At 34.0% G+C, this 16,762-nt stretch overlaps 1 protein-coding gene and 1 long non-coding RNA gene across 6 annotated transcripts in view; one reads left to right on the forward strand and one right to left on the reverse strand.

The window, feature by feature from the left end:
• CDK14 (cyclin dependent kinase 14) overlaps nt 1–16,762 on the forward strand; it is a 546,519-nt gene that overhangs the window by 409,045 nt on the left and 120,712 nt on the right. For all 4 annotated transcript variants that reach the window (XM_019716536.2, XM_074340704.1, XM_074340703.1 and 1 more), the window contains one exon: nt 12,767–12,815. In XM_019716536.2, coding sequence (XP_019572095.1) covers nt 12,767–12,815 — 49 coding nt within the window. The remainder of the gene's footprint in view (nt 1–12,766; nt 12,816–16,762) is intronic.
• Nucleotides 1–16,762, reverse strand: part of LOC109437367 (uncharacterized) — a 53,117-nt gene that overhangs the window by 12,526 nt on the left and 23,829 nt on the right. The gene's annotated exons all lie outside the window — the stretch shown is intronic.

Here is a 16,762-nt window from a genome sequence, read left to right on the forward strand (position 1 = left end):
CAAAGAGATAGCAAGGATAAAACAGGACATAGAAACCATAAAAAAGAAAAAAAAAGAACCAGTCAGAAGTGAAGAATACAATAACTGAAATGAAGAATGCACTAGAAGGAATCACCAGCAGACTACATGAAGAAGAGGATCAAATTAGCAGTTTGGAAGACAAGGTAGTGAAAAACACCCAATCAGAACAACAACAACAACAACAATAACAGTTTGAGACCTCTGGGACATCATAGTGTAACAACATCACAGTGAAGTGTAACAACATTCACATGATAGGGTACCAGAAGGAGAAAAGAGAAAGGGAGGAATTGAAAACCTATTTGAATAAATAATGATGGAAAACTTCCCTAACATGGTGAAGGAAATGGACATACAAGCCCAGGAAGTACAGAGAGTCCCAGACATGATGAACCCAAACAGACACATTTTAATTAAAGTAGCAAAGGTTAAAGACAAAGAGAGAATCCTAAAAGCAGCAAGAGAAGGACAACTAGTTACTTACAAGGGAGCTCCCATAAGATTCTCAGCTAATTTCTCAACAGAAACTTTGCAGGCCAGAAGAGAGTGGCAGGAAATATTCAAAGTGATGAAAAAGCAAGGACCTACAACAAAGACTACTCTACCTAGCAAGGCTATTCATTTAAAATTGAAGGAGAGATAAAGAGCCTTCCAGAGAAGGAAAAGCTAAAGTAGTTCATCAACACCAACCAGTATTATAAGAAATGTAAAAGGGACTTCTTTAAGAAGAAAGGGGTGGGGGAGAACATAAAGATGAATAATAAAATGGCAATAACTATGTATCTATCAATAATAACTTTAAATGTAAATGGATTAAATGCTCCAATCAAAAGACATAGGGTAGCTGAATGGATAAGAAAACAAGATCCATACATATGCTGTCTATAAGAGACTCACTTCAGATTGAAAGATACACCCAGACTGAAAGTAAAGGGATGGAAAAAGACATTTCATGTGAACGGAAATGAAAAAAGAAGCTGGAGTTGCAATGCTTATATCAAACAAAATAGACTTTAAAATAAAATAAAGGCTATAATAGACAAAGAGGGATATTACATAATGATAAGGGGATCAATCCAACAAGAGGATATAATCCTTGTAAACATGTATGTACCCAACATAGGAGCACGTAAATATATAAAGCAAATATTGACTGACATAAAGGGAATGATTGACAGTAACGCAATCATAGTAGGGAAATTTAACACCCCATTGATACCCATAGACTTATCTTCCAGACAGAAAATCAACGAGGAAACAGCAGCCTTAAATGACACAGTAAATTAGATGGATTTAGTTGATATTTTTAGAGCATTTCACCCCAAAGCAGCAGAATAGACATTCTTTTCAAGTGCATATGGAACATTTTCCAAGATAGACCATGTGTTAGGCCACAAAACTAGTCTCAATAAATTTAAGAGGATTGAAATCATATCAAGCATCTTCTCTGACCACAATGGTATGAAACTAGAAATAAATTATTTTAAAAAACTGTAAAACTAACAAATACATGGATGCTAAATAACTTACTACTAAACAATGGATAGGTCAACAATGGGATCAAGGGAAACAACAGAGACCTTGAAACAAATGAAAATGAAAACAGAATGACCCAAAATCTATGGGACACAGTGAAGGCAGTCATAAGAGGGAAATTCACAGCAATGCAGTCCTACTCAAGAAACAAGAAAAATCTCAAATAAACAATCTAACCTTACACTTAAAGGAACTAGCAATAGAACAACAGAGTCCAAAGAGAGTAGAAGTAGGAAGGAAATAAAAAAGATCAAAGTGGAAATAAATAAAATGAAGTCTAAAAAAAAATAGAAGAGATCAATGTAACCAAGAGCAGATTTTTTGCAAAGATTAAACAAAATTGGTAAAACTTTAGCCTGATTTCATCAAGAAAAAAAGAGAGAGGATCAAAATAAATAAAATCAGAAATGAAAGAGGAGAACTGACTACAGACACCACAGAAATACAAAGGATTATGAGAAAATATTGTGAACAGTTATATGCTAACAAATTGGACAATCTGGAAGAAATGGATAAATTTCTAGAAACATACAATCTTCCAAGGCTGAATCAAGAAGAAAGAAAATCAAATCTGACTGATTACTACTAATGGAATCGAATCAGTAATTAAAAAACTCCCAACAAAGAGAAGCCCTAGACCAGATGGCTTCACAGGTGAATTTTACCAAACATTCAAAGAAGAATTGACACACATCCTTCTCAAACTACTCAAAAAAATTCAAGAGGAGGGAAAGCTGCCAAACTCATTTTACCAGGCCACAAATATTACAAAAAAAATAAAGAAAATTAGAGGTCAATATCCCTGATGAACATAAATGCAAAAATCCTCAACAAAATATTATCAAACTGAATTCAGCAATGCATTAAAAAGAACATACACCACGATCAAGTGGAAATAATTCCTAGTATGCAAGGTTGGTTCAATAGCCACAATCAGTTAACATGATATACCACGTAAACAAAATAAAAGCTAAAAAGAAAAACTATTTGACAGAATCAGCATCCATTTATGATAAAAACTCTCAGCAAAGCAGGAATAAAGGGAACATACCTCAGCATAATAAGGGACATATATGACAAACCTACAGCTAGCATCATACTCAATGGGGAAAAGCTAAAAATATTCTCCTTAAGATCAGGAACAAGACAAAGATTCCCACTTTTGTAACTTTCATTCAACATAGTATTCGAAATCTTAGTCACAGCAATAAGACAAAAAGAAATAAAATGGCTCCAAATTGGAAAGGAAAAGGTAAAACTGTGATTATTTTCAGATGACATAATTCTATATAGAGAGAACCTGAATGATTACACCAAAAACTATTAGAACTGATAAATGAGGTCAGTCAAGTAGCAGGATACAAAATTAATATTCAGAAATCAGTTGCATTTTTATACACCAATAATGAACTGTCAGAAAGAGAAATTAAGAAAACAATCCCATTTACAACTGCATCAAAAAATAAATAAATTAATTAAAATATATAGGAATAACCTTAACCAAGGAGGTAAAATACCTGTACTCGGGAAACTATAAGATACTGAAGAAAGAAACTGAAGAAGATACAAATAAATGGAAGCATATACCGTGCTTACCGATAGGAAGAATTCACATCATTAAAATGTCCATACTACCAAAACAATCTATAGATTAAATGCAATCCCTATCAAAATGTCAATGACATTTTTTACAGAACTAGAACAAATATTCTTAAAATTTATATGGAACTACAAAAGACCCTGTTTAGCCACGGCAATCTTGAGAAAGAAGAATAAAGCTGGAGGTATCACACTACCTGATATCAAATTATACTGTAATGTTATAGTAATTAAAACAGCATGGCATTGGCATAGAAATAGACACAGATTGATGTAACAGCATAGAGAGCCCAGAAATAAACCCACACCTATATGGTCATTTAATCTATGACAAAGGAGACAAGAACATATTAAAGACAGTCTATTCAATAATTGTTGGGAAAACTGGACAGATACATGCAGAAAAATGAAATGGGACCACTTCCTTACACCATATATAAGAATAAACTCAAAATGAATTAAAGACTTAAATGTAAGACCCCAAATCATAAAACTCCTAGGAGAAAACAGGCAGTAAACTCTCTGACATTGCTGTTAGTGATATTTTTTCTGACCTATCTCCTCGGGCAAAGGAAACAAAACAAAAAATAAACAAATGGGACTACATCAAACTAAAAAGGTTTTGCATAGCAAAGAAAACCAACAACAAAACAAAAAGACAGCCTACTTAATGGGAAAAGATATTTGCCAATGATACATTTGATAAGGGGTTAATACCTAAAATTTATTTTAAAAAATTATTCAACTCAACACCAAAAAGCAAGCAATCCAATCAAAAAATGGACACAGGCCTTGAATACATTTCTCCCAAGAGTACAGACACATGACCAATAGACATGAAAAGATGCTCAATGTCACTAATCATCAGAGAAAGGCAAATTAAAACCACAATGAGATATCACCTCACACCTGTCAGAATGGCTGTCATCAATAAATCAACAAACAAGCGTTGGCGAGGATGTGGAAAAAAGGGAACTCTCATGCACTGTTGGTGGGATTGCAAATTGGTACAGCCACTATGTAGAGCAGTACAGAAGTTCCTCAAAAAATTAAAAATAGAACTACCTTATGACTCAGCAATTCCACTCCTGGATATTTATCCAAAGAAATCCAAAGCACTAATTCAAAAAGATATATGCACCCCTATGATCACGGCAGTACTATTTACAGTAGCCAAGATATGGAAACCACCTAAATGCCCATCCATAGAAGACTGAATAAAGATGTGGTATATATAAATATAACAGAATATTACTCGGCCAAAAAAAGAATGAAATCTTCCATTTGCAACATCATGGATGGACCTAGAGGGTATGCTAAGTGAAATAAGTCAGACAGAGAAAGACAAATGCCATATGATTTCACTTATATGTGGAACCTAAAGAACAACATAAACAAACAAACAAAACAAGAGCAGACTCATAGATACAGAGAACAAACTGATGGTTGCCAGAAGGAAAGGGGGTTGGGGAGCTGAGTGTAAAAGGTGAAGAGATTAAGAAATACAAATTGGCAGTTACAAAATAGTCATGGGGATGTAAAGTACAGCACAGAGAATACAGTCAACAATGTTGCAACAACTATTTTAGTGCCATATGAGTACTAGAGTAATGGTGGGGCGGGGGGTGATCACTGCATAAATTATGTAAATGTCAAACCACTGTCCAGTATACCTAAAACTGGTATATTGGATGTCAACTGTGACTGAAAAAATAAATAAGTGATTTAAAAAAAAATTGTGAATAGTTGAATATGTGGTTTAAAGGAGTCAATTATGAAGTGCATCTAACATTTCTTATGGCATGTTGGATGTACTCATTTTTATATTAACACATTTATTCCATGGTATTATTTACATTGGGTGATAGTAAATCCATTTTTAAAAGACATACTAAGTTTGATCATTTTTATGATCTCATTTCTATTGCTATTCTTCCTTCACCTCCCTTCATCCCCCCACCAAAGAGGGAGGGAGGGAGGGAGGGAGGGAGGGAGGGAGGAAGGAAGGAAGGAAGGAAGGAAGGAAGGAAGGAAGGAAGGAAGGAAGGAAAGAAAGAAAGAAAGAAAGTTAGCTTACAAATCCTGGCTTAGCCTTTCAAGTCCTGTGAACATACTTGGTGTTTTTTATTTGGTTGATTTAAGTATTTATGTTTTCTTGTTATTGAAGTTGAAAATACAGCAATGTCTTTTAATATACAAAAAAACAAAATTGGTGAAAAGGAATTTTAGAGAATAACAATTATAATTGTTCTCCTGGAGCATATAGTGCATACCAATAAGCAAATGAGTAATTTCCAATTTAGGTGTTATCTTCATGTAGATTCAGGTCTGCTTTCACAGTGCATCATGCCATTTCAGGTGTAGCTCTTTTAAATTGAGCAATTTTAGACTACATAGCTTTGTTCTCCAGTTGTTTTCCTGTGGAATTTCAATGAATTGTGATGTGGTGCATAAGTATGGCAGTTTGATGGAAAACCTTCCTAGCTTTCTGTCCCCACACCTTCATCATGTCGCATAGCAAGTGATTACTTCCCTGCAAGCTCTCCTCCCTGGTCTCCAGCTGTGTGTGACCACCCTCTGCAGTGTCCCCACAATAAGAGAAGGTGAAAATCAGCCTCCAGGTTTAAATTAATTGCATTCCTTGGTTATGCTATTATATGAGTTAGCCAATGTTTTAAAGCACAACATTCTGAGCTTGTAGTTTAAACATAATTGCAAAGAGAAAGCTGACATTGAAGTAATAAGTGACAGAGTAAACTTAACTGAAGGAAACCAATGTAAAACACTCATATGCAAATACTCAAATAATCTGATAAATTTATTCATAGGCAGTTGGATATCTGTTTTATTAAATACACCTGTTATTGATTTGGGACACTAATGTAAACCCCTTTTTGTTTTCAAAACTTACATGGCTCATTAAGTTGTTTTCATTCTAATGGAACATTACGTTTATTCATGATGGAAATAGTTTTTAAAATAGTGTTTAGTCTCATATAAATGTAATGTGTGCACAATGCAGAAAATGTTAGAAGTGGCTCCATTTGAAATGGTGTACTTTGGCAGTTAAGATCTGAAAGATGCTGTTGAATATAAGATATCAGGTCCTGTATGTTACTTGAGCTAGTTTGAGATATCTGAGTTTATCCTGCCTTCATTTGGAAAAGAAATAGATGTAGTTAGTGGCTCTGCCTCTGGGCTCCCAGGGGACTGCGTCCATATCCACACTGTACACTTTTCACCCTGTATTTGTAATTCTTCGTTTACATTTTTGTGCACCTACACTGTAGCCAGGACTTACTTGTGTTCATGGGCCCATTGCCCCATGCAACACCTGGCACACAGGCAGGTGCCTAAGTGACATTCACTAAAAGAATTAAGAGTTTATGCAGAATTGTACACTTGAAACCTATGTAACTTTATTAACAATTGTCACCCCAATAAACTTGAATTTAAAAAAAAAAAGAATTAAGAGTTTGTGTGAAGTGATGGAAGGTAAACATAGGAAGCCTTCATTTTTCCTTACTTTTTCCTACTTTCATATGGCATGTTTCACTATCAATTCTGGCTCTTAGGCACAGCTAAAATTGACATACTGTATGCGTATTTAGGAAAAACATTTCTGTTAGCGTATCCTGGCCAGCTCTACATAGAAGCGATTCTTAGAACTAATATTTATGTGTGGTCATTAATTGCTAAGAATAATAATTTACTCGTAAATGCAAGATTGTATTAATTTTATCTGTAATGGAATTCTTGTTCCTCCCGAAATCCTAGCAAATTATTAAAATTGCTTTGTGGGGAGTACAAAGTTAAGGAAATCAAATTTGTTTTATAAGGCCATTTGATGTAATTAATTTTTAAAATGTATCTTGTTTTTTTAATACCAGACTTTACATAATAATAAGGTTTTTAAAAGACCTTTATAAAAAGAACTATTTTTCCCATTTATCCTTTCTTTGTCAGTTAATCCTCAAACCTAGAACATGCCTTTAAATTTCTGCTGTACACCAACTGGCTATATTGCATCTTACATCATGCAGTCTAGTAGAGAATAACTCAGACTTTAGACATTTTTTTGAAACAAATAAATACATAATTGTTGGTGAGCACCTTTGCCTATAGCTTTAGAACAAGGGATATTTATAATCAGGCCTGATCTTCAGCTAGTGCACACCATTGTAGCATAATAGCTGATTTCTGTACGGATTGATTAATAGCCTTGCAGGTTATTAAAATATTTTTACAGTTTACCCCTGCTTATGACTCTGGGACTCCACTAGAACAATAATGTATTCTTGGGGGAATATTTGAGTTGTATGTGTAATTCCAAGTCTTCGAAACCTGGAAATTGGAGTTCAGTAAGTGTTCTAACCCCTAACCTTTCTGTCACACTTCATGTCCAATTTATCAATAAATTTTACTGGTTCTACCTTTTAGAAAAGTTTCAGACTGACACCTTCTCATTGCATTCACTCTGTTGCCATAGCCCAAGTGCTATCATCTCTCTCCTGAAGAGTTGTAATAACCTTTTATTGGTCTCCCTGCTTCCAATCTTGCCTCTGGTAGTGTATTCTCCAAACAGAAGCCAGAGTGATCCTTTTAAAAAAAAGTCTAGATCATATTTAAAGGCCACAAAGTCTCTGGGTAAGTAGATCGTCTGCCTTTCTGCCCCATCTCTCTCAGCTTCCATTCATCTTCCCTGCGCTCTCTGTCTGCTCCAGCCACCCTTCCTCCAGGGTCACTCCAGCCTTGGACATCCCCTTCTAGAATGTGAGCTCCCTGCAGGCAGGCAGGTTTTCTGTTTGGTTCTATCCTGTACCTTCAGCCCCAAGATGTATACCTGGTACACAGTAGTTGCTCAATAAACAGTAATTCAATGCAAGAATCATTGCACAGTATTTTCCGTCAATCCTTTTGAATAAACTCTGTGTGTAGATATAGGAAGCTGAGTGTGTGTTCTTAAACTTTTTGTTGTTGTTCTTATCTAATGGCATTCTTCTACATGAAACATACCATAACAAAAGCAATATAAATCATTTTGATTCTCTCCTTTAAAAAGCTTATAATCAGAAGCAGACAACACTAACAAAAGACATACCAACAAATATTAAGCAAAGTTAAGCCTATTGAGTATAAATTATTAAAAAGAAACTGGATCAATATGAAAAAGAAACCATTTAATTTTACTAGAGGATGTATACACAAATCCTATCTAAATGGAAAGCAACACCATATTGTTATGTATAAAGATTTTGCATTATCCCTTTCATATAAATATATATTTTAAAGAAACTCCAACTACATTTCCAACAAGAATTTCCTTTGTTTCTTTTGTTGGCTCGCTGTTTTGTTTGAAACTCACCTTTCCTCATCGTACCTAAAGTGCCCCTCTCAAACTGATCACTTTACATCTCCTTGTTTTACTTTGTTAGAATACTGTCTTTTTTTCCAGATTTTGTGACATATAATTGACATATAACATTGTTTAAGGTGCACAACATAATGATTTTATATGTGTATACGAGATCGGACAATTAACTTCACAAACTCATCCTAGAAAAACTGCTACATACCTCATTGCTGAAATCACTACAGTCACCTTTGAAGTACTCCCCTTGGGAAGCTATGCACTGATGCCAGTGCCTAGTCCATCGTTTGAAGCAATTTTGGAACTCTTTTTCTGGAATGGCCATCAGCGCTGTGGTCATGTTACCCTTGATGTCCTGAATGTCATCAAAATGTCTTCCATTCAATATTTCCTTTATCTTCAGGTAAAAGAAAGAAGTCATTGGGGGTCAGATCAGCTGAGTAGGGAGGGTGTTCCAATACAGTTACTTGTTTCCTGGCTAAAAACTCCCTCACAGGCAGTGTCATGGGAGCTGGTGCATTGTTGTGATGCAAGAGCCATGAATTATTGGCAAAAACTTCAGGTCGTTTTCATCTAACCTTTTCACACAGCCTTTTCAACACTTCCAAATAGTAAACTTGGTTAACTGTTTCTCCAGTTAGTACAAATTCATAATGAATAATCCCTCTGATATCAAAACACATTAGCAACATCATTGCAACAAGTTTGTGAACTTGTCAGATCTCGTACATTACAAAATGATTACTGCAATAAGTTTAGTTAACATCCATCACTTAACAGTTACAATTTTCTTGTTTTTTTTGGTGTGGTGAGAACTTTTACAATCTACTCTCACAGTATCTTTCAAATACACCATGCAGTACTGTAAACTATAGTCACCATGCTATATTACATCCCCAGACCTTATTCATCTTATAATTGGAAGTTTGTACCCTTTGACTACTTTCACTCATTTACACACACACCCCCCACTCCATCCCTGGCCCCAGCAACCACCAATCTGTTCTCTACTTTTATGAGTTTGGGGATTTTTAGATTCCACATGTAAGTAAGATTATACAGTATTTGTCTTTCTTTGTCTGACTTATTTCACTTAAGCATAATTCCCTCAAGGTCTATCCAGGTTACAAATGGCAGGATTTTCTTCTTTTTCAGGGCTGAATAGTATTCTGTTGTATATATACACCACATTTTCTTTATCAATTTATCCATCTTAGGTTGTTTCCATATCTTGGCTGTTGTGAATAATGCTGCAGTGAACATAGGGGTGCAGAAATCTCTTCGAGATAGTGATTTTGTTTCCTTCAAATATATACCCAGAAGTGAAATTGCTGGATCACATAGTAGTTCTACTCTTAATTTTTTAAGGAACCTTCATACCATTTTCCATAGTGGCTGCACCAATTTACATTCCCACCAAGAGTGTACAAGGATTCCATTTTCTTCACATTCTCATCACCACTAACTCTTGTCTTCTTGATAATAGCCATTTGAACATGAGGTGATATCTCATTGTGGTTTTGATTTGCATTCCCCTGTTGATTAGTGATGTTGGGAACCTTTTCATGTACTTGGCCATTTGAATATCTTCCTTGGAAAACGTGTCTTTTCAGGTCCTTTGCCCACTTTTTAATTGGATTATTTGGTTGCTTTTGTTTGTTTTGCGGGGTTTTTTTGGTATTTTTATTTTTGTTTTTTGTTGTTTTTTTTTGCCATTGAGTTATTTGAGTTCCTTATATATTTTTAATATTAACCTCTTATCAGATATGAGGTTTGCAAATATTTCCTCCCTTGAAAAGTTTGCCTTTTCATTTTATTGATTGTTTCTTTTGCTGTACAGGTGGTTTTTAATTTGATAAACTTGTTTATTTTTGCTTTTGTTGCTGTGCTTTGTGGATTATAGCCACAAAATCATTGTTAAGATTCCCTGTTTTCTTCTATGGTTTCAGGTCTTACCTTTAAGTCTTTAATTCTTTTCAAGTTATGTAAGTTTTTGTGAGTGGTGTAAGATAGGTGTCTAGTTTCATTTTTTTGCATGTGAATATCCAGTTTTCCCAGCACCACTTATTGAATACACTCTTTTCTGCATTGAATATTTTGGCTTCTTGTCAAATATTAATTGACCTTATATGCATGAGTTTTTTTCTGGGCTCTCTATTCTGTTCTATTAGTCTATGTGTCTTTTTTTATGCAAGTACCATACTATTTTAATTACTGTAGCCTTGTAATACAGTTTGAAATCAGGAAATACAATACCTGCAGCTTTGTTCTTCTTTCTCAAGATTGCTTTGACTATTCAGGATCTTTTCTGGTTCATAAGAATTTTAGGATTGTATTTTCTATTTCCGTAAAAAAAACAAAAAAAAATGCCACTGGGTCTTGATAGGGATCACATCAAATCTGTAAATATCTGGGTAGTAAGAACATTTTACCAACCATTAATTCTTTCAGTTATGAGCATGAAATATCTTTCTGTTTATTTGTGTCTTCTTAACTTTCTTTCATCAGTGTCTTATAACCTCTTTGGTTAAATTTATTCTTAGTTTTTTTTTTGGTTTTGGCACTATTGGTAATGGGATTGTTTTCTTTATTGCTTTCTTGGATAATTTGTGTGAGTATATGGAAACACAACTGATTTTTGTATATTGATTTTGTGTTCTGCAACTTGACTGAATTTGTTCTGTTTTTTAGTGAACTCTAATATTTTCTACATCATGTCATCTGCAAGCAGAGACAATTTTACTTCTTCCTTTTCACTTTGTATGCCTTTCATTTGTTTATTTTTTCTTGCCTAATTTCTCTGGCTTGGACATCTAGTACTATGTTGTATAGCAGCGGTGAGTGGCACCCTTGTCTTGTTCCTGATATTAGAGGTAAAGCTTCCTACCTTTCACCATTAACTATGATATTAGCTGTGGGCTTGTCATGGCCTTTATTGTGTTGAGGTACTTTCCTTTATATCCAGTTTGTTGAGAGTTTTTAGGATGAATGGATTTTGAATTTTGTGAAAATTTTTTTCTGCATCGATTGAGATGATCATGTGATTTTTATCTTTCATTCTATTAATATGATACATTTTTTGACTTGCGTATGTTGAGCTATTCTTACATCCTAGGATACTTACTAAAAGAGCATAAAAGAGACATTATTTTTTCATTGCTTGTGGAAAAATGAAAAGTAACCTGTTTGCATCTATTTAAATGTAAAATGTGCCTACCATTTGCTAAGCAGTTCTATACTGGAATATCTATTCAACAGAAATGAAAGCATCAGTGTATAGAGATGGATGTGCAAGGATATTTATTAAAGCATTGTTTTTAAGGTAAAAGGAATTGGAAGCTACCTAAAGTTTCATCTGTTTGAAATGGTCAAATAACTTATGGTACTGCTATCCTGTGGAATATTAACAGAGTTTTAAAATAATTGTTACACTTATTTTCTTGATTTGAAGACCTATGTTATTAAATACCTAAAATTTTTTCAGAGAATATTTATTGTACAAGCCATTTAAAAATTTAAAGCAGTGTATGTATTTGTGTAGATGGATGGGTTTGTGTTTATTAACATAATAAATATGTAGAAAGAGACATACCAAGATATTTACAATTACCATATCATCAGGAGTGAAAAATGGGAACAAGAGAGATTATCAATATCTATTTTATACCACTTTTTTGTTTAACTTGGTAAAGCAAATGTTATGTTTTAATTTAAAAAATATAATAAAGATTGTTCAATGATAAATGTAAATAAACATACATTGTAGGATATTGGTAGTTTGGCTTTGCGCATGTGTAAATACCATGTGGTGTATGAAAGGAGAGCCAACATTACTGTATTTGGTCAGAGATACCTTTTTTCATAGAGAAAACACTTGACTGATGTATCCATATTCTCACTTGACTGATGTATCAATATTCTCCTATAAATCTAATTACAGTTTAGAGGTTTGGAATTTACATTTTTTTCCAACTCAAGTAAAACTTATTCTAAGAAATAATCACTAGGAAATCACATTATGAAACAAATCACTCTAAACAAAAGAAAATAATGCTTCATTGTTAAGAGCTTCCTATTTTACTCTTCATAACTGTCCCATCTAAAAGTGAAGACCTATGTTGGCCAGCATCATAGGACTAAACCGATCACTACCTTTTTAAGAGCTGATTTTTTTAAACATGTTTGCAATTTGTACGTTTGAAACAAAGATTGTTTATCCTTTTTTCTTTTTTATTTCAGAGCGCTTTACCGTGTACAGCTCTAAAAACCTTAGACAAGCATGGAATAAGTAAGTCTTTATACAGATTGTATTCATTGTACTCATTCTCTCTCTCTCTCTCTCTCTCTCTCTCTCTCTCTCTCTCACACACACACACACACACACACACACACACACATGCATGGACAAATTTTATAACTCTCCTGATAAATTGTCATGACATCTTTTTTATTTATTCATCCAATTATTCATTCATCCATTCATTTAACCATTAACCAGTTATTAAGCCCTAACTGTGTGCCAGCACATGTTCAGCCTTGAACCAACACTGTTGTATGAGTTTGGGTTCGTAGAGCAATGTGGCATTGCTTCAGAGTTGTAAATCCTAAAATTCACTGTGCTCAGTCTTCTTGTAACTAGATTCCAAGAAACATTTTAGCATCAGCAAAATAGCATTTATTGAGTACAATATAATGACTGACTTTCTAATCTGAGTAAAGTTGATGACAACCTTTGAGTTAGATAAAATTGATCTTTCAGATTTTTTCAATTTACCTATTTTTTTCCCCTAAGCCTTATTGGGAAACTAAGTACATATATCACTTAAAGTATATGTACTCCATTTATTTAATTTCTATTCTCTCATTTCAGCTTGTTGAAATAGGTTTATTTATTGGCTTCGAAATTTGATGAAATCTGTAGATCTGAGTTTCTCAATTTATTCAGAGGTCTTTTATTGCAAGCCAACCTGTTAGTAAATCATTAAAAGTTGGAAAGCAGAGTAACAGAGTCACTAGTTTTCTTGGGGGTATCACATTTCAAGCATTATGCTGGGAGAAAGGTAACTGGAACTACTTTGATAAACTATAATTTGTCATAACAAAATTTAGTCTCTAGGGAATTTAGCATTATTGTCTCACTTTTTACTGTTATGACATTTTAATTTTAGATATCATCAGTTATGAAAATAAAAAGTAAGAAAAAACCTTTTTATAATAAAAATACCTTTAGTTGATGCTGTCAGTAGATAGAGTAGACAGCTTATTGTAAGGAACTCATGGAATGAATACATTAAATTTTACAGTGGTTTATGTGGAAGATTTGGCAATTTATTTTGAGTTAATCCATACTTAGAAGAACATTCTGGTATAATTAGTTTTGTCTACTTTAAGGCTTTGCACTTGCCATTTGAAGAATTGATTCTTAATATCTAGAGTCTCCCTACTATGTAGGGAGGCATGCGCTTTGCCTGGAACATTCTTCGTGTGTTCCTCACCCTTTTAACCTCACCTGCCTCCACTTAACTGATCCACGGGCTAACATAGTTTAAAATGTTTTCATATACCAGGTAATGTATACAGTATACAGCTCCTACCTTAATGAAATGATCAAACACATTCCTCTCTCATCACTGCTTAATACATTTTTTTCAACAAGGTAACCTCTTTATGAAACAACTCTTGATAAAGCAGTTGAATCTCTAACCCTATCTTTGAAGTAACAGGGAAATCTGGCAAATCCACTCATACTAGCATTTGTGGAGAATAGCCTCCAATTTGGATAACTCTGAATTTCCTTCCTTCAGAGAGACATAGCTAGAATGGCCTCCAAATTAGCCAGGAAAACATATATGACAATTCTCATCCACTTAGAATCATCGACAAAAGATTGGGGGAGGTCTGTGGACAATGCTGTGATATTTCTTCCACTGTCTTCTTGTGGATATGATCCCTCACCATTTATACCTGGCCCACTCCATTCATTCCTTTTAGCGACTTCTATTCAGCATCTGTCATCATAGGTACTCTAACATACCTGGGGTGCCAAAAAGTTGTATACAAGTGGACACTTTGGTCGACGTTGCTCAAGCAGTAGTTCGCCGTAATCAGAAGTGTCTAGACACTGATGGTAACCACTCTGAGCACCTCTTGTAATTGCAGAAGTCAAACATGACTTGTATTCATCGTTTGTTATCAGTATATATTGAGTATTACAATTTTAATACACTTTCCTTTCTTAAAATATGTATACATTTTTGAGGGGATCCTCTGTATATTCCCCAATGAATGGCCTTTCTTGTTCAACTATTTCACAGTGACTAGTGGGACACCTCTCAGAGAGGATACTTTGGTCCATTTCCATTACTTTATCCCAGGAGAGACTAGGTTATTTCTTTCTTTTTTTTTTTTAATTAAAGTTTATTGGGGTGACAATTGTTAGTAAAGTTACATAGATTTCAAGTGTACAATTCTGTAATACATCATCTATATATCACATTGTGTGTTCATCATCCAGAGTCAGTTCTTTTTTCCATTAACATGTATTGGATCCCCTTTATCCTCTTCTACCATTTCCCCTCCCCCCTTACCCTCTGGTAACCACTAAACTATTGCCTGTGTCTGTGAGTTTTTGTTTCTTCATTTGTCTTGTTTGTTTGTTGTTTTCAGTTTTACATACCACATGTCAGTGAAATCATATGGTTCTCGACTTTTTCTTCCTGACTTATTTCGCTAGGTTATTTCATGGCTTCCAAAAACAAAAAGAAAATTGAAGTAATGTTCAACTTTGCATTGTTTATCTTTAGTGTGACCACTTACAACCTGATGTTTTTCTTTCTCTGAGAGGTATTGATTATGTCACAACAAAAGTAGTTAATTGCATTAACAAAAATCAGGATGTACAATCCTCTGGTAGTGCTGCTTTGGAAATTTTAAAAACTATGTGCACTGCGCTCAGTTCTCTAAAATTTTCTTAAAAGATGCTAAATATGAGTAAATGTACTTTTGAGGGCTAATAAGAATTCTTCAGAATATTATTTTTCACAAAATAAGAATATAGTTTCTATTTAAGATACCACTATAGAGATATTTGATTTGTTTTTGCATTTTCCGTGAACATAGGATTTATGAATTTTCTAGCAAAAACAAGGTCTAAAAGACCAAAGGAAATATTATGTTTTCATGTAAAGTTTTTATAATCAGTTGATAGAATTGTAGTTAATGATCTTTTTTAAACTCTCTACCATCACATATGCTTTTTTAAAAAATTAGAATTAATTCAAAGTTATTTAATAAACTGAATCCCAACCTTAGATTACTTTTAAAACATTTTAGGTAAAATATTAAAAGCTGAGCTTGAGGTAAAATTTTTAAATTATAAACATAACTTGTTTAGAACCATGCTATTTTTAAGGCCTCCTAAGTCTTATCTTTGTTGCCTTAGGATTTATTTTGGAAAACACTAAGTAATAAAATCATCGCTAAAAATATTATTTAAAAAATACTACTTTCTGGTATCCCAGTGTTACGTACTGAATCCTTAGAGCCAAGCTATAGCCTCTAGCCAGTTTGAACCCACTGCAATTTAGAGAGCACTGAGAATTTAGAGACATTAATTATGTTATTGATTCTTCTTCCAACTGGACTTGTGACCCAGCAACCTTCATGACATTTCAACATTTCTCACTTCAGAGTGAGGTCTAGATTTGGAAGAACTGTATTTAAACACTATTAAGCCAGCACTGGCTTTCTCCATCGCTGCTGACTAATTTGTTTGTCAACAGCACAATTATAAAACTGAAGCAATTAGTAAATTCTCTTGTCCAGCAGTAATAGGTTCAACATAGAGTGAACTCATTTGCAAGAACTAATTTGAGTTCAGTTTCGATGGGTTAATAAAAGAAGGGTAGGTTAATATAAAGAAGCAAGTCACTATTCAACATTAAGTAACAATGTCTTTTAAAATATATATTAACTCACCTATTAAAGCAAGTGGATACGTTAACCTGCCTAAGAGATTAAGAATTTCTTGATAAGTGAATCCTCAAGTCTCTTTGAACGGCTGTAACTAACATGTGACCCAGACTATTTTGGGACCAAATCTGCCCTAGGTAACCCAGGCAATTCCCTGCTGAATTCATTTATATCAGTAACCATGGGCATAATTTTATCCTTTGAAGGACTTTTTAGTATTCTGGGCAAACAAAGCACTGATGGGAGAAAAATATCAAAAGATCT

This window comes from Rhinolophus sinicus, linkage group LG09 (assembly GCF_036562045.2).
Source record: "Rhinolophus sinicus isolate RSC01 linkage group LG09, ASM3656204v1, whole genome shotgun sequence".
NCBI lineage: Eukaryota > Metazoa > Chordata > Mammalia > Chiroptera > Rhinolophidae > Rhinolophus > Rhinolophus sinicus.